At 41.7% G+C, this 24,735-nt stretch overlaps 1 protein-coding gene across 2 annotated transcripts in view; it reads left to right on the forward strand.

Moving 5' to 3' along the window:
- LOC119967303 (histone deacetylase 2-like) overlaps nucleotides 1-17,627 on the forward strand; it is a 94,400-nt gene extending 76,773 nt beyond the window's left edge. For both annotated transcript variants that reach the window (XM_038799649.1, XM_038799650.1), the window contains 7 exons: nucleotides 62-170; nucleotides 291-431; nucleotides 2,460-2,568; nucleotides 6,760-6,890; nucleotides 8,572-8,724; nucleotides 15,597-15,647; nucleotides 16,255-17,627. In XM_038799649.1, coding sequence (XP_038655577.1) covers nucleotides 62-170; nucleotides 291-431; nucleotides 2,460-2,568; nucleotides 6,760-6,890; nucleotides 8,572-8,724; nucleotides 15,597-15,647; nucleotides 16,255-16,277 — 717 coding nt within the window. In that variant the 3' untranslated portion in view covers nucleotides 16,278-17,627. The remainder of the gene's footprint in view (nucleotides 1-61; nucleotides 171-290; nucleotides 432-2,459; nucleotides 2,569-6,759; nucleotides 6,891-8,571; nucleotides 8,725-15,596; nucleotides 15,648-16,254) is intronic.
- The last annotated feature ends 7,108 nt before the right edge of the window (nucleotides 17,628-24,735 follow it).

Consider the following 24,735-nt stretch of genomic DNA (forward strand, 5'->3'; position numbering starts at 1 on the left):
TTAAAGTTTGTCATAATTGTGACAAAACAAATAAGGTCATCTTGTCTCATTTTTAATTCAGATTTTGACCAAGGTAATGGAAATGTACCAGCCTAGTGCAGCTGTACTGCAGTGTGGAGCTGATTCTTTGTCAGGGGACAGACTTGGATGTTTCAATCTTACACTGAAAGGTACAAGTAAATGCATCATCGTGTGTCATAGTGAATTCTAATACATTATTGAAAAACTAATGGTGTGTTCTAATATTTATAGATGGGGCTGTTGTAAATTATTATTGTTTGTTAAAACAGGCCATGCTAAATGTGTGGAATTCGTAAAGACCTTCAACCTACCCTTATTGATGCTGGGAGGCGGAGGCTACACAATCCGAAATGTCGCCCGCTGCTGGACATATGAGACTGCAGTTGCACTAGATACAGAGATTCCAAATGGTAATTATTTGATACAAAAAAACTTTAGTTTTTCGCAACCTTTGAAAATATAAGTAAGCTTTCTGAAGCTCCGATATTCCCATGGATTTCCTTCTAGTCTCATTACCAGTATTTTAATGTACCAACAATGCAAAATCCTTTTTGGATACATGAGGAAGACTGGTACATGGTTTCCTTTGATTGGAGTTGTATGTCCTATCAATACAACTAGTTTGATCAGAAGATTATATATTTTATCATTTGCACAAGGATTAAATGTAAATATGTGAAATAATTGTAGGTATGATTCCTGGGCCAGAATTTACGGGAAAACACATGAAATCACGCAAGAAGATGTCAGGCACGTGACCCGATGTCATCACAAACTCTCACAACATTTCAGTTAGCGGGTGTACAAAGGAGTCGGAAGTGTGTGTGCCCAACCACAATCAAGCAGGCAATTTAATCCATTATGGGGTGAATTGAAAGCAATTTTCATGGCCTGTCAACTTTTACTGTTGATTGTGGACCAATTGGCCAAGAGGTTTTTAATGCTCTAGCTGCAACTTCGATCCAGGGTGGTATGGAAAGTCAGGGATGAAATGATAAAAAATGTGTCCAGGAACTGACATTGTTTTTAAATGTACTGCCGAGACAATTTTTTTAAAATCGGGATTTATTCTTTCAGGTCTGCAGCTCCTTGCGACAGCTTCACAGTGGGTGTCCCCTTGAAGGAGCCCATTAGAAGCCCCAACCCACACAGTCCCTTTTCTTGGCACCTGCCCTCTTCCTAGCATGCATTTCATGCTGGCTGCCCTTAATTGGCCAGCCAGTGTGAAATTGCATTCCGAGACCGATCACTGCTGGAAGCATGCTTCAAACCCGCTTCTGGGCCCACCAAATGCACGTGCCCTACGGGCACAAAATTCAGGCCATAGTCATTAATCAAAGATTGAATTTTAACTGAGTTCTTCTAGCTCATACTGGAACTTCAGTCAGTTGACGGAACTCCTAAAGTAATGACATGAATGTCCAATGTTAGCCATTTTCATTATTTCTCAGGTGCTTTCCTTGCCGCAAACTTGCACAGGAGTCTCTTGGCAAATCAGTTATGTCTCTAAGGATTTAGATTATACTGTAGGGTATTATACTAACTTATGGTAATTGCATTCTGAGTTCAGTTTTTTTTTAAAAGCATGCATGTACATTTAGGTCCTAGGAAAAGAAAATTGTAGTTGTATTAATCTAGCTAGTGCACAAAGTATTGCGTAAAATGTATAATGCAAAAACAGGCCACTTGATCCAAGCAGTGTGTGCCTGTGTTTATGCTCCACACACATCCCATCCTATTTTATTTACTCCATCGCACCCTTTCAACATATCCTTTTATTCCTTTCTTGCTCATATATTTATCGAGCTTCCTCTTAAATGCATCAGACACTCCACTCCACATGGTAGCAAGTCTGCTGTCTTACCATACTCTATTATGAAGTTTCTCCTGAATTCCTTATTTGATTTATTAATGCCAGATTAAAGTCCAGCAGGTTTATTTGGAATCACGAGCTTTCGGAGAGTAGCTCCTTCATCAGGTGATGGACTTTAACTTGGTGTTGTAAGACTTCTTACTGTGCCCACCCCAGTCCAGCGCCGGCATCTCCACATCATGGCTATCTTATATTTATGGCCCCTAACCTTGGACTTCCGATAAATAGAAACATCATCTTTATCCTGACAATGCTTTTCTAATTTGAAAGGTCTCTATTAGGCCATCTCTCAGTCTTCTGTTTTCTAGATCTTTTCTGATATTTGTACTGTTTCAGTTCTGATATTATCCACTGCATTTTTTAAAACCAAATCCTTTATACGGTATAAATTTGGCACAATTCTTCTACTTTTGAATTATATCCCTCTAGTAGCCTGCATTATGAAAGACCTTAATCTTTTGATGAGCTATTTATGTACAAATAGGATGAACTTGCACTGTTATTTTGCCCTATAACGTGACATTATCTTGATTCTAAATTTACATTGATTATTTTACTAATTTAGAGTTGCCTTACAATGACTATTTTGAGTACTTCGGGCCAGATTTTAAACTGCACATCAGTCCTTCTAATATGACGAACCAGAACACACTGGAATACATGGAAAAAATTAAGTAAGTACTAATTGATAAACTGATCATTTGAATTCTGATTTAGACATAAACCTGTGATTTTTACAATTGCAACTGAGCAATCTTACCCTGCATGATCTGATCAACTTGCACTTTGTTCCTGTTTCCTTTGCACCATATGAGACAATGACATTTCAATGTGTGTAGGAATTTGGGCATAGCCAGAACACTGCAAATTCTTCTTTAATTTCTTTGGATTCTGTCATAGGTTCCCCATCATTAGCATTATGACTTATGTTGATTATCCAAGTCTGATAGGTATGGCTCTGATTCATATTCTTGCATTTGACACTACAAAAGTACCAGTGTTATATCCCATAAAGTTTAGGAAGATAAAGTATTTGGTAAAATAGGAGAAATTTGAGCATTGCTGAAAAATGCTCACTAAAGATGCTCGTTATGAATTTGGGCTTTGCCTTAGACATTATGTCGGATTGAGTGTTGACGGTAGCTTTCTTAAGTGGTCGCTCTATTGTTCGGTGTTCCAATCTTTTGGGAAGTGGAGTGAGAAAACACGTGGTAAGATGTGCCAGATATTAATAGTTAAGACTAGGCTTACTTCACATGACTTGTTTTTTCGTCTTACAAATCAATTAATGCTTTACACTTCGCTACATTAAACCTTTTTCTACATTAAAGGTGCAAATTAAATGCAAGCTGTTGAATCATTTTCCTTGACTTTAAATCCAGGTATTGGATTTGTGGTTAGTCATGTCCCCATTGAATTTCTGCCTGCAAATAGAATGGCAGGCCCATTACAAATAATTTCTGCCAGGTGCCTGGAATCTTGGCCCTCACAAACGCAACACACAAAATTTATTGCTCTCCACTGGGCCGACTCTGGTGATGATGGCATTTAATTAAGCAGGAGGACAGTGCCAGTTTCCTGCCTCCGTCTCTTTTAAATCAATGGCGTGGACGACCTTCTGCCCTGCCACCAATAAAGGCCTTTGAGTGATTATTAATGTTCACTTGAAGGCTTTATCCTTATATTAACCCAGCAGCATGTACTGGCTTCACCATGTGGCAAGCATGACAATCTGGGGTGGGTGCTTGCGGACTCCCAAGGGGGAGGGGTGTTGCCCATTCAAAGACATTCAGTGCCTGATTGAGGTACCTGGTATCCGGATGTGGGGAGAGGTCTGCTAAGAGCCACTCCAATGTGTTTGATGCCAATCTCCCCCTTGAGGGCCCACCCACAACTGCTCTCCAACCATCATTCAACTCATCTATGGTCTTGGGGGCAGCACGGCGGCACAATGGTTAGCACTGCTGCCTCACGGCGCCGAGGACCCGGGTGTGATTCCAGCCCCGCGTCACTGTCCGTATGGAGTTTGCACATTCTCTCCATGTCTGTGTGGGTTTGCTCCCACAATCCAAAGAGGGGTAGGGTAGGTGAATTGGCTGCGCTAAATTGCCCCTTAATTGTAAAAAAAGAATTGGGTACTCGAAATTTATTTTTTTTAAACTCATCTATGGTGTGGGATCCAGCAACAATTCTAGGACTCAAGTTGGTGTCGTACATGCAGTAGCCACTGCCTCCATTCAATAAGATTGGCTGGCAGGTTTTTTGCCCTAGCGTCCTGGATCCTGGGGAAGGTCTGCCTCCGTCCAGTTGTGCTGGAGCGGCGCTTAATTCGGGGACAAATCCGTAAAAGAGGTGATGCTGATGGCCGCTGGCTCCCCAGCCAGCAGACAGAGACTCTAGTTGCCTCCATTATATACTGCTTAATAAACACAAGGTGATTGTTGATTTCTAAGTCAGGGTACTGAATAGCTTATTGTTCTGAATTTTGGGGGAAACAACTTCAACATCTAGCCATCTTGCATCTCTTTTTTTTTGAAAAACTTATGTGAATACTTTAAAACTAACAATTCGGGGCAGCACGGTGGTGCAGTGGTTAGCACTGCTGTCTCACAGCGCCACGGTCCAAGGTTCGTTCCCGGCTCTGTGTCACTGTCCATGTGAGGTTTGCGCATTCACTCCGTGGATTTTGCCCCCCCACAACCCAAAGATTGGCAATGCAGTGCCCCTTAAGTGGAAAAAATGAATTGGATACTTTAAATTATAAAAAACAATCCAATGTAGCTCTTTTCAAATCTTTTCTCTGGAAATATGGTTAAAATATCTTTTAACCATAATAGTACTGAAAAACTGAATTACGAGAATTGCAAGTGTTGATCATTAACATATATAGCTATGTGATAACCAGAGGAAAAGTGTGTATGTTTATTTTGTAAATAACCATAATTGTCTACTTGTTGAAGAATTGCCACTCCTGATCTCAAATGTATTAACATGCACTTACAGCACTCAAAATCTGAGGTGAAGAGCACCATAACTTGCTATTGTCATGTAAAACTGCTGTTGTGGATACCACCCGAATCTCATTTTCACTGTCATCAATGAAAATTAAAATCAGAGCATTTCTATAATGGACAGCCCTGGGCCTAACCATCTTCAACTGCTTCCTCAATTACTTTCCCTCCATCATAAGGTCAAAAGTAGGGATGTTCGCTGATGATTGCACAATGTTTAACATCATTTGCAATTTGTCAGACACTAAAACAGCAGTGTGCATATGCAGCAAGAACTGGACAGCATTGAGGCTTGGGCTGGTACGTCGCAAGTGACATCCATGCCACACAATGGCAAGTAACAGTTCTTTTCAACAAGGTCCTCTTCAACAAGGAAGGATTTAGCCTTTTGGCATTCAATGGTATTACCAATGGGCATTGCAGATTGGTTGCACAGTGGTTAGCATTGTTGCTTCACCGCCAGAGTTCCCAGGTTCAATTCAAGGCTTGTGTCACTGTCTGTGCAGAGTCCGTACGTTCTTCCCATGTCTGCATGGGTTTTCTCTGGGTGCTCCAGTTTCCCCTCTCAAGTCCCGAAAGACTTCCTTGTTAGGTGAATTGCACAATCTGAAGAGTAGTATTCTGATGGGAAGATGTTCAGCCACTTGACGTTTCCAGTCATGTTTTTATGAATGGAAACGGCAAGTGGCTGAACGACGCTAGTAAAGCCAGCTGGATGCTATGTGACTTATCTTGGCCAGCATTTCACACCCGCGATCTTTGTACCTCGCGTATCATGCGACCCCCGAAATTTAGGCTTCAAATTAGGTGCTCAAAAGTCGCATGTTACGCGAGTATATACGGTATATATACACACGTGTCTGTGTGTGTTTCTGGAACCCACCTCTTCATTCACCTGTGGAAGGAGCTGGGCTCCGAATGCTAGTGATTCAAAACAAATCTGGTGGACTTTAACCTGGTGTTGTAAGACTTGTTATTGTGCTCACTCAGTCCAACGCTGGCATCTCCACATCGTGGTTAAAGAATTGTCTTCAAGGACAATTAGGAATGGGCAGCAACTACTGACCAAGGCCACTCACACCACCGTTGCACTCAACGGCAGTTTGAAAGTGTACCTTGACAGGAGATGGAATTTTGCTCATATATGAAAGCCTTTTAGCTATTTGTAAAATAATTAACATGTTCCAATTCCATAGTTTTAGTGTATAAAGAGTCCAACAGTGCAGGAAAGTCCCTTCGGCCCATCGAGTCTGTGCCAACAAAAACTACCCCTGATCTCGCGCTAACCCCACTTACCAGCACTTGTCCCATACCTTGAAGGTGATGTTGGTTTAAGTGCTCATCCAAGTGCGTTTTAAAGGTTGTGAGGTTTCCAGTCTCGACTACCTTCCCAGGCAGTGTATTCCAGGTTCTCACCACCCTCTTGAGTGAAAAACAATTTTCTCAAATCCCCTCTGAATCTCCACACTATAAAACTATGGCCCCTTGGGATTGACTCCTCCAACAGGGAAAACAGCTGGTTCCTATTTACCCTGTCCAATCCCCTCATAGTTGTATACAGCTCATTAATACCCTCTACCCCCCTCGGCTTTCTCTGCTCTAAAGGAAACAATCCAAACCTATCCAGTCTCTCCTTATTAGGTGCTCCATCCCAGACAACATCTTGATGAATCTCCTCTGTAACCCCTCCAGTGCAATCACCTACTTCCTATAGTGAGGTGACCAGGACTGCACGCACTACTCCAAATGCCACAGTATCTTATGTTTAGATATACATTTTCCCAGTTCTATTTCAAATGGTACAATTGTTCTAGAAAAGAGATTTTTGCGTAATTTGTCCTGTCTCTTTTACAGAATACGTTTATTTGAAAATCTACGTATGCTGCCTCATGCACCTGGTGCCCAGATGCAGGCTATTCCAGAGGATGCTATTCAAGAAAACAGTGGAGACGAGGAGGAAGATGATCCTGACAAACGAATTTCAAGTTAGTGGGAATATACTGATGTTTTATAACACTAGCTTTAATGTAAAAAAATATTCATCAGAAGTGCAAGCAGACATAAATTAACACGAGTACAAGATGGAGATCTTTGGAGAGTTGATTAAAAGATGTTTTTTAAGGACGTCCTCAAAGGAGGCGGAGGAGGTGAAAAGACAGAAAGGGAGAGAAAGAAAAGGCCAGAACGTAGGACAAAATTGCTGTCGGTATGGCCTCTGTTCAACAGAGTTGGGTATGCACAAGAGACCATAATTGGAGTTTGACCAGGTTTTTGGAGGCTCGGATAAAGTTATAGATTGGGAAGGTTATTGAAATCAGAAATCATCTTTATGTAGACCATAAGACGTAGAAGCAGAGGTAGGGCATTAAGTCTGCTCCAAGATTCGATGAGATCAAGTCTGATTTGATACTCCTCAACTCCACTTTCTTGCCTTACCCCCATAACCCTTGATTCGCTTGCTGATTATAAATCTGTCTGTCTCAGCCTTTAACATACTTAACCCAGCCTCTACAAGCCCTCTGAGGTAAAGAATTCCACAGATTCACTTTGCTCTTGAGAGAATAAATTCCTCCACATCTCTGTCTTAAGGTGACACCTTACTATGAGATTATGCCCTCTGAACCTAGACTCTCCCAGAAGGGGAACAATCTCTCCGCATCTACCCTGTCAAGCCCCCTAAGAATCATATGAATGCAACAAGCTGAAATGATAGTCAAAAATGCCTCTGTCTTCAGAAGTTATAATTTGGAGTTCGCAAGATAATTTATTTCCATAATAAAAGTGGTTGCTTAGGGCAGCACGGTGGTGTAGTGACTAGCACTACTGCCTCACGACACCGAGGACCCAGGATCAATCCCGGCTCTGGAGTGGAGTTTGCACATTCTCCCCGTGTTTGGGTGAGTTTCACCCCCACAACCCAAAGATGTGCAGGTTAGGTGGATTGGTCATGCTAAATTGCCCCTTAATTGGAAAAAACGAATTGGGTACTTAAATTTAAAAAAATAAGTGCTTGCTTAATTTTATTAAAGTTGAGATTTGATTGTTTTTCTGTCCTTTCTTTCTTCAGACTAAAATTGTGTACCTTTAAGCCAAAATACCTCACTGGTAGCCCTCTTGCTTGAGTTAGAAGGTTCTAGAGAATTGAGTACAAGACCTAGGTTGACACCCTAGTGTGGTACTGAGGGAGTCATAACTGTTTAAGATGGATCAAAACTTGAATATAAATATTTTCCAAAATAATCTGTTTAAGATATCTTTTGGGTGACATTAAACCAAGTAATCTTCAGTAGAAGTAACAGATCCCATGTGAGTATTTTTACTAAGAATGACAAGAGTTCTGTCATTTGGCCTGGTTGTTATTTATCCCTTTGATCAACATAAAACAGGTTATTTGCTTGACACGTGGTCTTGCTATATGGGATCTTGCTATGTGGAAAATAAGCTGTTCCATTTTCTACATTACAACAGTAATTAAACGTTAAATGTAGATCAAAGTGCTTTTGGACTTTCTGAGATCATGAAGCGCACTGTATAAATGCAAGTCTGTCTGTCTGCTTGACTGTCTCTATAACCATGCATTTATTTGTAAATGTTTATATGAAAGAACTCTAAATTTCTGAATCAGAACATGGACCTTGGCATATGATTTTATTTGCTTTATTGCAGTCCGAGCTTCTGATAAGCGAATCGCCTGTGATGAGGAATTTTCAGACTCTGAAGATGAAGGTGAAGGAGGTAGAAGAAATATTGGAAATCATAAGAAAAGTACCAAGCGAGCACGAATAGAAGAAAAGAAGCAACCAGAAGACAGACAAAATGGTGAGTGCACTAAGGCCTGAATTTTGCAGTGACACTGGCGCCAACTCAATCGTCACCATTGCTGTACTGAAACTGACAGGAATCTTGGAAGTCCATGGGCTGGATTCTCCAATTCTGGGGCTGTGTCCCCACGCCGGAGTGGGAACGGTGGTACAGATAAACTGGTGCAAAACGGCCACAGATGCCCGGTTTTGCTGGGGGCTAGCAGGGCGGCAGTATAGAGCACCCGAATCTAGCTACCGATACGGCCTGGAGAATTGCCCGGTCCATGGCTGCACATGCGCGCGGCGGCGGCCTGCAATGACTGGCCCGTGCTTCATGGCGGAGGCTGCTCACAGACCAAGCCTGCAAAATAGCCCCCCCCTCACCCCCCCCCCCCCCCCCCCCTTTGGCTGGCTCACGCACCCCGGACCGCCCCACCATAGTGCCCCCAGCCCCGAATAATGCCCCCCCCCCCCCCCCCCCCCCCGGCCCGCGGATCGGCTCTCCCCCGACTGACGGCATTGGACTGAGTCTGTTCCTGACGGATGAGACCACACGTGTCCCAACTCATCAGGAACTCGGTCGGTCGGGGGCAGAGCATTGGGGAGCGGGCCTCAGGCAATGGCCTGAGTCCGTCGATATGTGGCGTGTTGGAGGGGGCGGAGCATCGCAAAAGCAGCGCCGCCCCGATTCTGGCTGGAAATGTAATTCTCCGGCCATTCGCCAAACGTGATTTCGGCATCGCCGACCGGAGAATCCAGCCTCCTGTGCAGGGAACTTTGCTGTCAGTAATTCTACACTCTTCCAAAGACATGCTATTGAGATTCCCCAGAATACAATCCCAAATCAGTTAATTGACAAATAAAATCCACTTTTATGCTATTTGGACTTGCTGTAATTTTCAGCATTATGAATCAAGTGTGACTGGATATTTAAATTTGTGTACTAAGTTCATTTTACTGCTAAACATCTTCTTTGGCCCTGAAAAACATTTGATGAAAACATTTGATGTTCGTGCAATGTCACATTTCTCCATAATAAAAACAAAACACTCTTTTTGTTAAGCTTGGTATTTTAGCTCTCTTTTCTTCCAATCATTTATTTTGTTATCTGAAAAAATTAAAAGTGAGGGATAATTAATTCCTGCTTTACTGTCCATGTGAATATTACAATGTGATTGGCTGCTTATACTTCTTGCTGACATCACTGCTGCTGGAGGCGTGGCAATTCCCTTGACTTGGGTACTTCCCCAAGATCATTGGATCTTTGGGAACAGCTATGTTTGAGGTCAGTGGCAAGTGCCATTGCTTCACTGTGGACTGCAAAATTCATCCCTATTTATTTGAACTAAATAGATACATTGTGTGTGTATATATACTGCAATCCAATTGTGTGGGAAGCAAAATATGCACATTCGGAGTTCTGAAAAATGCTAAATGTTAGTTTAATATTCATAGTACTGATCGGAAGAAACCTGGTGTGGTTTGAAAGAGAATGGTTGCACTTGTAGGGTGAAGGATTTGAGTGTGTTCTACTGTATACTTTGAAAGTTGTTGAGCCAGTGTAAAATACGTGTGAAGTTGTGAAGAGGATGAACGCTCTACTTTTTAAAAGGCAGAATTTAGAAGGTCAATTTGACACGATGGATTCCGGGTGTCAGGTGACCTTTTTTGCTTTCTGTACAAACGCATGGACTGACATGTCTGGGTATGTCTCTGGAAAGTCACTTTAAAATGCAAATGGCCTTCCGAAATGCTGATTTCCCCCCCCCCCCCCCCCCCCCCCCCCCCCCCGCCTCTCTCTCTCGCTCTTTCTCTCTCTCCCTCTCCCCGCCTCCCAAAAAATCCTCCAATTCAATTGAAGAGACTAACGATATCTGATACACCTCCAGGCCTCATTGAGATGAAAATACGAATAAAGATATTTGGGCGCTATTCATAAGTTGAATGCTGTTGGGGATATCGAACATTCTCCAATGTGTGACAGTCGCTTAGCCTAACAAACCATTTGTGTGGACAGTAGGACGATTAATACTGTGGTCATATGACAGAAACTAGCTTATGCAAAGAAACACACTATTAACCGAAGTCTTGGCAGATGAGCTAGGGCAGTCAGCCTGGTACAAAGACCACAGAGGGAAGAGATCTCGCCAAGAAAAAGAAGAACCTTACTTAGAAAATTCACCTAATGTAGAGAAGTGGGATTAATTTCACCATATTATATCTTCGCTACATGGGCTCAACCACAACCTCTGCTGGAAAAGCCAGAAACCCACTAAGTTCATTGCCAGAAACATCCAACCTTCATTGTCCTCCATGACCAAGAGTTTAAAACACATCTTGTTGCAGTTAATCGAGAGGTGGAAATAAGTGAAAACCACTCTATTACGGAAGTGACTTGCATTACCCAAACCTTCTCATGCCAGTCCATTAAAGTGTGCATTTAGTAATAACTTGAAGATGCATTTTCATAATGGATGCATATTTTGCATTGAGTGCGTTGGTATATTGTAAGTGACAGTAGGTTGATTCCATAATGTACAGAGAACAGCAATAAAGATTATTCCATTTAACAAGTAAAGAGGAAGAACACATAATTTGGGGTTTGGAGGCATAGAATAGAATCCCTCCAGTGCAGAAGGAAGCTGTTTGGTCCATCTGCACCAGCCTTGGAAAAAGCACCTACTTAAGCCCACGTTTCCTCCCTATCCCTGTAACCCAACCTAACGTTTTGAACACTAAGGGGCAATTTAACATGGCCAATCTACCTAACCTGCACATCTTTGGACTGTGGGAGAAAACCGGAGCACCCGGAGGGAACCCACACAGACACGGGAGAAAGTGCAAACTCCACACAAGACAGACAACTGAGGCTGGAATTGAACCTGGGTCCCTTAGCTTTGAGGCAGAGAAGTGAATGAACTGAAAAATCCCTTCCTTTAGGGATACAAGATGAAAATCTCAACATTTACAAAATTGATTAGCTTGATTAAACACTTTAAAGGATATTGAAGTTCTAGACTTGTGAAATATAGTTTTCATTAGTTGATTCAGTGACCATTGGACCTGGGATTATCAGAACAAACGAGAAGTTAGAAGAAGAAAACAAATCCATACAGGATGATTAGATCATGGACTGTCCTTTTTAAATACACTGCACTCCATCCCAACTCATCATACTCTCTTCACTTGAGTTCACTGTCCTCCTATCTTCTATAAGTCACCCTGTAATGTCCCCAATCCATATTCATGGCCATCGCTTTATCTTGCCATCTCATGTGGTCTTGCTAGTGCCATTGTATCAATCAGGTAAGGTAATTGTTGATCGCTTGCTTGTAACACTCTCCACCCACAACCCCTTCTACACCACTGCATACATTGCTGGAAAAAGCTATCTCCTTACAGTTACAGTTGCACTTTCAGAATTCCCATTTTGATCCTCTGATCACGTCAACATTTTTGCAGTTACTGATTTTTCCCTCTCTCTCTCTCTCTTACTCACACGCTGGATGATATCTCCGTATGGCTCTCAGCTCCACTCGCTTAAGTCAAGCGCTGGAGTCTTTATAGGAAATCCCATTCACCCATCACTTCTATGCTCACTTCCTTGCCTTAACTTTCGGTTAGCAATGTCTTGATTTTTAAAATCTCATCCATGTTTTCAAATCCCTCCTACTTCACCTCTCCCTATCTCTCTAATCTACAGCCCCATAACCCTCCAAGGTATCTGTGTTCATCTAATGCTGGCCTCTTGAGCACCCCTGATTTTTATTGTTCCATCATTAATGACCATAGCTTCAGCTGCCTGGGCCCTAAGCTCTGAATTTCCTCCCTAAATTGCTCCACCCCCTCACCTACTTTAAGATACTCCTTAAAACCTACCTTCTTTGACCAAGGTTTTGGTAATCTGCCCCAATATCACCTTGTGGAGCTATGCATCATATTTTTCTTCATAATGTTCCTGTGAAGCGTCTGGGGGCATCCTATCATGTGAAAGGCAGAAGACACGAAGTACGTGGCCAAGATGTTTGAGACGCTTTTTCTTCGACTGTCCTCCTGAAGTGGATAGGGCGTACAGGTCGTTGAGGAACCGAAAGCGGGAGAGCTGCCAAGAGCGATTGTCGTCGGGCTGCATCAATACTTGGATAAGGAGAGGATTCTGAAGTGGGCGAAGGAGACATGAATGCATTTGGGACGGCCACACGGTTCGTATCTACCAAAATGTGAAGCGGAGCAGGCCATGGGGTGAGCAGGGTTTAATACAGTCAAGGCGGCCCTATTCAGGAACAGGGTGCTGTACCCTGCTCGTCTGTGGGTCACGCACGGGGGACAGGAGTATTACTTCGACATGCTGGAGGATGCAAGCCACTTTAAGGAACCAAGGATTGGGGGACATTTGAGGACATTGCAATTTGGTTGGATTCATCAACGTAACGGACTGGAAATGTTGTACTTCCGGGAGGGGGCCGGGGGAGATACTGTTTGTTTTCGCATGGGGTTGTTATATTTTGTTTGGTTTTTACTACTCATTCTGTATAGTTAATTGTGTAAAGGTAGTGTTTTGTATCTTTTTTGCCTCCCTGTGTTGGGGTAGTCATGTTTGTAACATAAAATGTGTGGGGGTTGGTGGGCAACGTGAGGAGCGACCTGGTGGGGTGGAGGCGCTTGGTGTGGCGCAGGGGTTGGGTTGGGCGGGAGGGTGATTTTGTGCAGAGAGAGTTGGTCTTTTGCTTGTGGGGGTCGGGATTAGTTAACAAAAGTGAAGTGGGAGGAACAGCTGAATGAAATAAAATGAAAATCGCTTATTGTCACGAGTAGGCTTCAATGAAGTTACTGTGAAAAGCCCCTAGTCGCCACATTCCGGCGCTTGTCCGGGGAGGCTGGTACGGGAATCGAAGCGTGCTGCTGGCCTGCTTGGTCTGCTTTAGAAGCCAGCGATTTTAGCCAAGTGAGCTAAACCAGCCCAGCTGTGGGTCGGGGGGAGGGGGGTTGGGTTGGGTATTGTGCTATGTTGGTTTTATTTGATGGTGGCGTGGGTGGAGGATGGTGGGCTTGGGGAGGCAGGATTTGTTTGATGTGAGTGGGAATGGTGGGCCTGGGGAGGCGGGACTTTTCATTTCTGTGTTTGGGGAGGTGGCAGAGGAGACATTGAAGGTATTGTTCGGGGGCTGTTGGATACTGGTGGCCACCGTGAGGGGACCTGGTAGGTGGGCAGGACATTGGCCTGGGGTGCCCATTGAGACATGGATAAAGCCGGCGTATCAGGGTGGGGCACGTGGTGGGGGTTGAGGGGGCAGTGGCGGTGGGGTTGGGTAGTGCCCGCTGACTAGACCGGTGTTTTGGAATGTTCAGAAACTGAATGGGCTGGTCAAAAGATTCTGTGTTTTTGCCCACTTACAGCTTGAAGGCAAATGTAGTGTTCATGCAAAAGACGCATCCAAAAGGCGCATCTGAGGGTTGTCATCAGACGAGATTGAGGAAAGGGTGTTTCATTCAGGGTTAGATCTGAAGACGAGGGGAGTTGCCGTCCTGATTAGTTAGAAGGTGACCTTTTCAGCTGGCAGTATAGTGGGGAATCCAGGGGTAGGTACATGATAGTGAGTTGGAGAGTGTGCCTGTGGTGTTGTTGAGCATCTATGCCCCCAAATAGGATGATATAGATTTTATGAAGAGGGTGCTGGTAAAGGTTCCGGATGTTAACACACACAGGTTGATTATTGGGGGGGGGCATTTTGGATGGTCAAGTCAAGTTTTCAATATTCGGGTATACGGATGGCCCAATTGCAAAAGTTGAATTTGACGAACTTTGTGGATGGGATGAAGGAGGATTTTAAGAGATGGGATGTTTTACCACTTTCGCTGGCTGGTAACGTACAGACAGTAAAGATGACGGTCTCGCCGAAGTTTCTGTTAATTTTCCAGAATCTCCCAATTTTTGTGCCCATGTCTTTCTTTGGAAGAGTGAATAGTGATTTGGGAGTTTTATATGCGCAGGTAAGGTACCCCAGATTAGGAGGGTGTTTTTGGAGAGGGGCAGGTGGTAAAGGGGATTTGTGCTTCTGAGTTTGTTGAATTATTACTGGGCGGCGAATGTTGAAACAGTCAGGAAATGGGCTGTGGAGGAGAGGTCAGTGTGGGGCGGATGGCGGAGGTCTCGTGTAGAGGGATGTATTTGAGAACAATGTTACTGGCGCCTCTTTCATTCTCGCTGACTCAGTACTCCATGAGCCCGGCTGTGGTTTCATCGGTCAGTGTGGAATCAGGGCGGCAACTTTTTGTTTTAAGTCCATTTTAGAAACTATGTAACTGTGTTTGTTGTTCTTTTAATATCTTTAATCTCACTGACTAAGATAGAGTGTAGTGCTTAGTGTTTATATTCTTCGGTTTTTGTGTAGTAAAATTATTTTGTTTAAACCATGAACCTTATGGATTGATAGTTTTAGTAAGTACCTGGGTTTCTGGATTGAAAATAATGTTACTAGTCTCTACCAAGATTGTAGCATCTGTTGTTAGGAATCAGATGATGTTCGAGTAGTATGTTGTATTTAAGACCTCATCCTGCTTCTGGCCTCATTTTTATCCCCCTGCTGTGAGAGTAAATCTTTGCTGTATCTTGCATCAAACAAAAATGTGAATAACAAGACGCTGATTTTCTGTGGAAAACCTTCTCCGTTGATTTATTCTATGAAGGATGACACGAGAGGAATATCATACCTATGGTAGAAAATGTGACACATTTTCATTCAGAAAATCATGGTTTCACAACTCTGCAGATGTAAATTAAGAAACGCGTGTTAAATCATATGGCCACTAAGAGGGACATATCTCAAATGCCTTTTCTTTAAATTCGTCTATCTTTAATCAACGTAATAATGACTGAACTGTTTGCAGATGCTGAAGAAGAAGACGACGCAAAAGATATTACAGAGAAAACTGATAAGGGTAAACAAAATTGCTGTCTACGCACTGTAACGTTTTAAATTAGCAACATTGTTCACTAAAGGTGACAATCTAATAAGCAAGTGCACCTAAGCATAAATTAAACTGTTCTATTGATTTATACCTATGCCCAGTTGTCATCTGTACAATTGTTCAAAATAAAACCAGCTGAACAGGTTGAATAATTAAAGTTAATTTTGCATGATGTGAATTCTTGTCATTTGCTTGTAATTCACAGCTAAGTAGAGACACAGCTATGTGGAGGTAAAGGGAGAATGGGGAACCCTTAACCACAACCTAACTTCTTCCACTGATAGAACAGGATTATGTTGAGCTTGTAATACTCTCCACTGTTACATAGCCTGCTGACACTCGCTCTCATACCTTATTCAGAAGTCACTTGGGAAGGGTACCAGAAGGCATAACCTAATAAGTGTCCGCATCTTTCGGAAAGAAGGGTGGAAAGCTTAACGTGAAATATATTTTATAAACATATAGGGTCTCTATGGTTATTCTTTTCTGCATTGAAATAGTAATTGTATTGCAGAGTGTTTGCATTTGTGGTATTGTGGTAATAAAAGTCACCAATTCTACTTTTTTCCCCCATCAGGATCAAGTCAGAGCAATCCATGAAAATTTGAGTTGTTTTGTGCAGTAAATGAAGGTCACATCTCAAAGAAAGTTGTTCTGAGAGACTTTTTGAACTATTTCAAATGGGCCATGTATTTATTTCAAAACTGGACATCTGTGTTTGTCAGTTTCTTTCTGATATTCTAAGCAACAGAAATACAAATAATCCTAATTATGAAGCTGAGAGAAAGAAAGGTTTCGTTTTGACAACCACCCTACCATGTTGCAAATAATAGCATTTGTAAGTAAATCTGTTTTTTTTTACTGTTTTGCTTTTGAATATGCTGTTACCTTATTGAAAACTGAGTTTACTACTTTTACAAATGTTTGTAATTAAACGGTGTTACATGACCAAATATGTGTCTGTCATGTTGGAAGTAACTTCAATCTGCACTCCGATAAATGTTATCAGTATTTCAGTGCTGGTTTCTAATTTTTTGCAAATTGATGCTAATAATTAAACTTTCAACAACAATATTAGAAGAACATTTTGTTTGGAAGTGTCAGTTTCAGGCTGAACAAAAACCTGCTTTATCAACACCTGCTTATTTAGGTGTTAGAGTGTTGGCCTAAATGTATAATTGTGAATGAAAAGTATGTTTTGCATATGACTAAGGAAATTGATACTGATGCAAAGATCAGCTCTTGAGCCTGGAAAAATCACCAGACAAGAGTATTCGTTGCCCCTGTGTTTCTTTTTAAACATCATTATTACACTGCTATGCTGCCGGGAAGAAAAGGTTCAAAGAACTTTGTACTACTTCAAAAACTGCCCATTTGTTAGTCTCTGGATATCAAACCTAAGTGGCCTATATCCCCTTTAAAGGAACCTACCCTTTTACTTTGAAATTGGTCAATATGATTGTTTTTTATAATCTCAGTTAATATGGATCCTGACAATGCTGCTTTTGAAAGCTATTGGGCTGGACGTGACTGTAAAAATTCAAAAGTTGCAGATAATACTATCTTGCATTTCGAATCGACATTCAAGTACATTGAATGGTGGTAAGTTTTGGAAAGGAGGGTAGAAAGATTAGAATTTTTCTCTTAAACATACATGGTCTCCGTGGTCATTCTTTTCTGCATTAAATTGGCCTTTGATTAAACTTATCAGAAGTGATTGGGGCATATCCATTCCAGTCTCAGTAGCCTTTAATGGTGTGATGAGTCTGGGTCAAGGGCATGACCACTCTGACTCTTAAAATGAACTTTTATCAGTGTTCAGCTTGTGGAGATTTAAAAACAATTGAAGATTTTTCTTCTACTCTTTTTCTTTCTGTCATGCCTTTCTTTCTGTCCATTTCACTTTCTGCACTGTACCTGATTTGACATTAAATTCACTGTTCAAACTGACATTGTGCTTCAGACTGGTGGTTCATTGATTCTTCAATTGGATTGTTTAAAGAGACACTAGTGTTTGCCCTGTTCGCACCGAGGCCAGATGTCCTCCGGAGGGCATTGTACTTTTTGATGGTGGGCTGGCAGCAACTTGCCATGGAAATGTCCATAGAAAAGTACAAGCCAAACAAATGTCACCGGCATTCATTCACTGTTCAGAACTAAATTTTGTCCATTGTTTTTAAATAATCAAAGACACTGTTTAGATTTGGCATCCTCCGAGTTAGGAGTATTATCAATATTTAAAATGGCTGTAATTAATTTTGTATCACAGGCGTATCAGGATTTCCCAGTTTGCTAGATTTATAGAATGACTTAAGAATGCCTAACCCCAGGTGGGGGGGAAATTGGAAAACATTTACCTGAAACATATAAACCAGTGATAACACATGACAAAGCAGTAATAACAATTGCTTCACTTATCCAAAGTACTGTATTTTCCATTTTTCTGCTACTATGCTAAAATGATGCAAGGATCTGTTCAAAGAATTTCCTCAGAACTAGTCTTTCTGAACAATGTATTTCGGGACTGGAGAGGTTACAACGTGTTATTTTGTTGGCTTTATTGAAAACAAATATTTTATATTTTATGCATATTAAATTGGAATGTAACTTAAACCTGAAAAAGCTGCCTTCTATAAATGCAGTTCATAGCAATAGAAATTTCTACACGTGCCATCTTAGTTTAAATGTAAAATATTAAAATTAATGCTTCTACTTCACAACTGTACTGTAGGACATTCTTCTTGAAAAATGAGGCAAAGAATATATATATTTTTTAAATGTGTTCTTTAATTGTACGCTGCCAGAAATACGTATTCCAAAATGATGTGAAATCCTGCAGGATGTAGTAAAGGTTTTAGGTAGGTTATTGGAGCTAAGTGTGAAATGCACGTCTGGCATGATGGAGCAATCCACTAAAAATATTCTGGCAAGTAATCTCATCAAGAGCTGATGAAACACAGTCACTAGCTGAGGTTCAAGTACAGATCTTCCAAATAAGAATTTAGTGCTGCCACCTAAACAGTGTACTTTTAACAATAACCCTGAGTGATTCAGAATTCCAAGTATCAACACTGCTGTTATTAAAAATGATTGGGGAAAATGAAATTCATTTAGCATTCCACTTGTGTTGCATGTGCCAACACTGCGAAGATCTATGGTCCCTTGAGGATATAGAATGTGATTACCAGAGAACAAGGAGTGCAAGCAGTGTTGGGTCATTAATATTGTAGTGACTAGACTGAATGCCTTCAGTACATTCTCATTACAACTACATTATACATTGAAAATACTTCACTGTACACAGACGTAAGAAATAAAACTCACCTTTTCTCTTGCTGGTTCCAATTAAAGTGATTGATTTCTGATCGATGTCTTTCAAATGACTTATTCCTCACTGAAAAGGCCATTTGGTATTGTGTTTGAGAAAATCTGCACTGTGCAAAATTGAAAGTGCAACAGCCATTTGAGACGTACAGCAAAAAAGCTTTTAAAACCAATCTTCAGTAACTAAATTATATAGTTGGGTTGAGTGTTGCCCAAAAACTCTGCATAGCTTTTATTTCTTGAACCATTATCATTTTAAGGAAGATTAAGAATCGTTCTTTATCTCATTTTACTAAAGTTCAGCAGAAAGCTAGAAAAATTGGTACCGTACAGAAGGAGTAAAGCTGAAATTCCAATCTGGATAACCCATGCCAGCTGCTGTCAATTCATTATCACTATACAAGTGCAGTGCTAGATTTTATTTGAAGTGGATTCTACACATATAGATTCGAAGTCGACCATTTAAATGGGTTAGTTCTCGTCCAAAATATGGCATCACAGGCAGCACAGCACTCATTACTGAATTGTAATGTTGCCAAGATTTTGTTTTTGTGTCTCTGGAGTGATAAAGTAATAAATATTCTGAATGACTGCTTCCACCAAATTTTCATTGGTGTAAACCCTAAATTTATCCCACAATCGTGAACCAAGACAAAATTAATGACTTTAATATAAATACGACGGATGTTGAAAACTGGCTTAAAGTGCTGAACACAATTAAAGGAGATTTCTACAGCATTGATAAACATTGAGGGAAATCACGAGCAGGCTAGTGTGCTTGTTTTCAATAACGGTGACAAAACCAACATAGGCAATTTTTGGCTTTTTTATTTACTTGTTCCTTGCATGTGGGCACTTATGGCTAGATCAGCATTTACTGCCCATCTCTAAATTCCCTTGAGAAGATAATGGTGAGCTGCCCCCTTGAACTGCTAGAATCCATGTGTAGGTACACCCACAGTGCTGTTGGGAAGGGAGTTCCAGGATTTTGATCCAGCCACTGTGAAGGAATGACTATATAATTCCAATTTCATAGAATCCCAAATGTGCAGAGGAACGTCATTCGGCCCTGCTCCGACCCTCTGAAAGAGCACCCTACCTAGGCTCACTCCCCTGCCCTAGCTCCATAACCCATAGTAACCTTTTGGACACTAAGGGGCAATTTAGCATGGTCAATCCACCTTATCTGCACATCTTTGGATTGTGGAAAGGAACCGGACTACCTGGAGAATGGGCAAACTCCACACAGACAGTAACCCAAGGTTGGAATTAAACCCGGGGCCCTGGCACTGACGCAGCAGTGCTAATCACTGCTCCCGTGCAACCCACACCAGTAAGAGCGTTGTGTGTCTTGAAGGTGGTGCTGTTCCCATGCATCTGCTGCCCTTCATTCCAGAAGGTCTAGGTAAAGGTGTTGCCTGAGGAGCCTTAGTAAGTTGCAGTGCATATTGTACATTTTTAAAAAAAAATTTAGAGTACCCAATTAATTTTTCCCATTAAGGGACAATTTAGTGTGTTCAATCCACCACCCTGCACATCTTTGGGTTGTGGGGGCGAAACCCACGCAAACACGGGGAGAATGTGCAAACTCCACATGGACAGTGACCCAGAACCGGGATCGAACCTGGGACCTCGGCGCCGTGAGGCCGCAGTGCTAACCCACTGCGCCACCGTGCTGCCCATATTGTACATTTTTAAACTTATTTCAAAGGACATGGGCATAGCTGGCTCAACCAGCACTTTTATTGCCCTTGAGAACATGATGATGTGCTGCTGTTGTCAACTGCTGCAGCCCATGTGGTGTCGGTACACCCACAATGCTGTAAGGGAGGGGGGAGGGAGTTCCATGGTTTTGATGCAGTGACAGTGAAGGAACTATTTCAAAGTCATGATGTTGTGTGGACGAGAACTTGCAGTTGGTGCTGTTTCCATGTACCTGCTGCCCTTGTCCTAAGCGATAGAGGCTGGAGGTTAGAAGGTGCTGTCATAGAAGCCTTGATGCATTGTATCAATGCATCTTGTAGATGGTTTTCATTGCTGCCACTGTGTTGGTGGTGGAGGGAGTGGATGTTGAAGGTGGTGGATGTGTTACCAATAAAGCGGGCTGCTTTTTCTGGATGGTGTCAAGCTTCTAAAGTGATGGAGCTGCACTCATCCAGACAAGTGGCGAACATTCTATTGCACTCCTAACTTGTCGATGGAAAGGCTTTGAGGCGTCGGGAGGTGAGTTATTCTCTGCAGAATTCCAAGCCTCTGACCAAACTTATAGCCACAGTATTTATTTGGCTTGTCCAGTTTCGTTTCTGGTCAATGGTAACCCCCGCCCCACTAGGATGTTGATAGTGGAGGATTCTGTGCTGGTAATCTGGACTGTCAAGGGCAGATGGTTAGATCATCTCTTGTTGGAGATGGTCATTACCTGACACTTGATTTTTCTTTTTCCAATTAAGGGACAATTTTGCATGGCCCAACCTACCCTGCACATCTTTGGGTTTTGGGTTGTGGAGATGAAACCCACACAGACACGGGGAGAATGTGCAAGCTCCACACGGACAGTGACCCAGTGCAGGGACCAAACCTGGGTCCTCGGCACCATGAGGCAGCAGTGCTAACTACTGTGCCACCCTTTACCTGACACTTGTGTGCCGTGAATGTTTCTTGCCACTTAGCAGCCCAAGCCAGAATGCTGTCCAAGTCTTTCTACTTCTGTACACGAAATACTCCACTGTCTGAGGAGTTGTGAGTAGTGCTGAATATTGTACAATCATTCGCAAACATCCGCCCTTTTGACCTTTATAAGTGAGGCAAGGTCATTGATGAAGCATTATTGGTTGGGCCCAGGCCACTACCCTGAGGAACTCCTGCACCAACATCCCAGGGCTGAGATAATAGACTTCCAGCAGCCACAACTACCTTCCATTGTGTGAAATATGACACCAATGGTATGTAACGCTGCAATGTGTTCACATTTTTATTTTGCCATTTGACATTCTACTATTACTTATCAGTTCTGATTTTCCTGCACATTTCTGAAAAAAGCCTATATTCCTCTGTTGTATATAAAGTAAATCTAAATTGCTCAAAATAATCACCTGCTTTATCTCCTAAAATCTAAAAACGGTAAACAGCACCCCCTCGTGGATAATAATTGCCATCACATCAAACTCTTCCAGCTTTGGTGTTTGTAACCACTTGCACCTTTTAATGCAGCAAAATATCAGTGTAATCTGAGAAAAATGGACACTACAAAGAAACATTGTGGGTATGGCCATCCAAGGCTTGGTAAAAGTAATAGATTTAAAGGAACTGGAGAGCATGTGATGAAAGTTTCAGAGCCTAGGCATTGGGTGGCTTTATGCATGGCCATCACCTGTGGGGCAAAACGGAGGGTGGGGATGAGGCTAAAGTCAAAGAAAGAGTTTATGATGGTGAGGGTAACTGGAGAATATAGTAATGAAGAGGCGAAAGGCGAAGAAGGGACTTAAATGTGGAATTTTAAATTGGAGATGATGAGGTCCAACGACAATGCACGTATGGAAGGGCAGAAGTGATGTGAGCAGGGTGTGGTGTGAGATGGAATAGGGTACAAACAGTAGAGTTTTAAATTACTTTAAAGTTTATGAAGTGTGGAAGGCAAGCCAAGAGAGTATTGAAATAGTCAATTGTGGAGCTAACAAAGACATTTGTTTCAGGAGTAGATAAGCTGAGGGGAAAACAAAAGTGACCGATGTTATGGTGGTCAAAAGCAGGCAAAATATACCCTTGAGGTCAGAAGATAGCAGGTGATGTGGCCCTGCAGAAATCAATACTTTGTGATGAAGATGACATGGAGTTGGAAGCTCAGCTGAGCTCAAATGTATGTTAATGTGAGCAATCTGGCTCAACGTGAGACAAGTGATTGCTAACAAGAGATGAAATCACTGGAAAGAGGCCAGAGCTGCTTAGGCTTGAAGACAATGGCTTTGGTTTCCCCTGTGTTTACTTGAATGAAATGACATGGCTACCTGGCAAGCCATCTTGACAACATAGAGGCAGTGGAGAGATGATCTGGCTGTCATCTGTATACATGTGGACGGTGATGTAATGTTTCCAAAGGGCTACATGTAGAGGAAGAGCATGGAACCTAAGACAATTCATAATGGTGTAGGATAGGCAGCAAAACCTTTGGATTGGTACGAAAGGAACCAAGTGAGGGCCTTCTCACTGAAATGGAAAATGGGAGAAGAATTGGACGAGGATTATCTTCTCTGGTAAGCAACCCATTGGCACAAAATTTAGAACAATATCTTCCTCTGGATTTTACCACCTACCAAAAGCTTTAGAATTAGTTGATATTCAAGTTTATTTACCACTTGGCCGCTGACTTCATATAACTTCTACATGCCAAATACAAGCAACAGGATGATTCACGAATGCAAACAAAAAGTAAACAAAAATAAAAGTTCAAATAAAACTGCAGTGCAATTAATAGCTGACTTCACATATGTGGACTTGGAAATCAGTTCCATGATAGTTGGTACAATGTTAGCAGACATCTGATCAGTTGAACAATGCCTGTCTGATATGGAATTGTCCATTTCTCTGGCCTTCACAACCTGTAACTTTAGGAATAGAGATGCTTGTAGACTGGTCTTTAGGTTCCTCCTACCCCTTGGCCTGAAAAACATTTAGTTGCATGACAATCAGATACAGATTTTTTTTTTAATGTGAGCTTTGTATTCTTTCATATTTATTCTTGTCCGTACTGAAAAAGATTGCTACAACTGATTGACAAAGATGGCAGTAAATAGCATCCTCCATGATGCTAGCAGAGTGGACATGCTTCACAAACATTTGGGGAACGTGACTTCCAGGATTATTCAACAAATATAGGAAATGGCTTAAATATAATGACATTGGGGGTCCTGTTCCACAGCCTGTTCCTAGATTTTATTAATTAAAAAAAAAATAATAAAGACATAAACATGGCAAAATACATCACCTGCACCTTTTTCTTTACTCCACATATGTTGGCTAGCTGCTGTGCATTTCCAGCATTTTCTGTTTGATTCGTCTTGGCTGATTTAATTTCAAGATTAACTGTTTTATTTTTACATTAAAATAATGGTGATTACCAACTACTTATTGAGGACCATAATCTCATAAGCAGCGTTTTTGTTAGGGTGGAGTCAACAGCAAGTGGGCAACATTCAGCCGTGGACAACTCTTTGCACTAGAAGATCAGCAACTTCTCCAGCAGACCGAAGAGCATCTTTCACCAAGTTGATGGTTCTCCATCCACAGTTGATGTTTATCTTGGTGTGCGTTTCTGGGAACAGCCCATAGAGATTTTACAGGCAGCACAGTTAATTGTTTTTTAATTAAACTTTAACATGATTAGTGTAACTCCAATTTTAATTAAACTTTCAGCTTTTACAGCTCTTTTAATTAAACATTTTGTTATTGGACACAAAACACAACAGTGTCTAATGTGTGATGCTAAATATTTTAATGTAATTGGTAGTTAGGTGTCAGGACTAATGGAATACTAGTGATTAATAAACTTTGGTTTCTCTCAACTCTTGTTCTACAATGACCTATCAAACTGGAGTTAGCAACAACAAAATTAACACCAAGGCTAAAAACGGTGTAAAGAATAATCATAGAAATTAGAATCTTATAAAACAAATTTGAAGCTAGGAATCAGAGAGACAGGTACAGCACCGGGGCAACTTAAACCAAGGTTCACGTCTGT

Source organism: Scyliorhinus canicula, chromosome 6, assembly GCF_902713615.1.
Source record: "Scyliorhinus canicula chromosome 6, sScyCan1.1, whole genome shotgun sequence".
Taxonomy (NCBI): domain Eukaryota; kingdom Metazoa; phylum Chordata; class Chondrichthyes; order Carcharhiniformes; family Scyliorhinidae; genus Scyliorhinus; species Scyliorhinus canicula.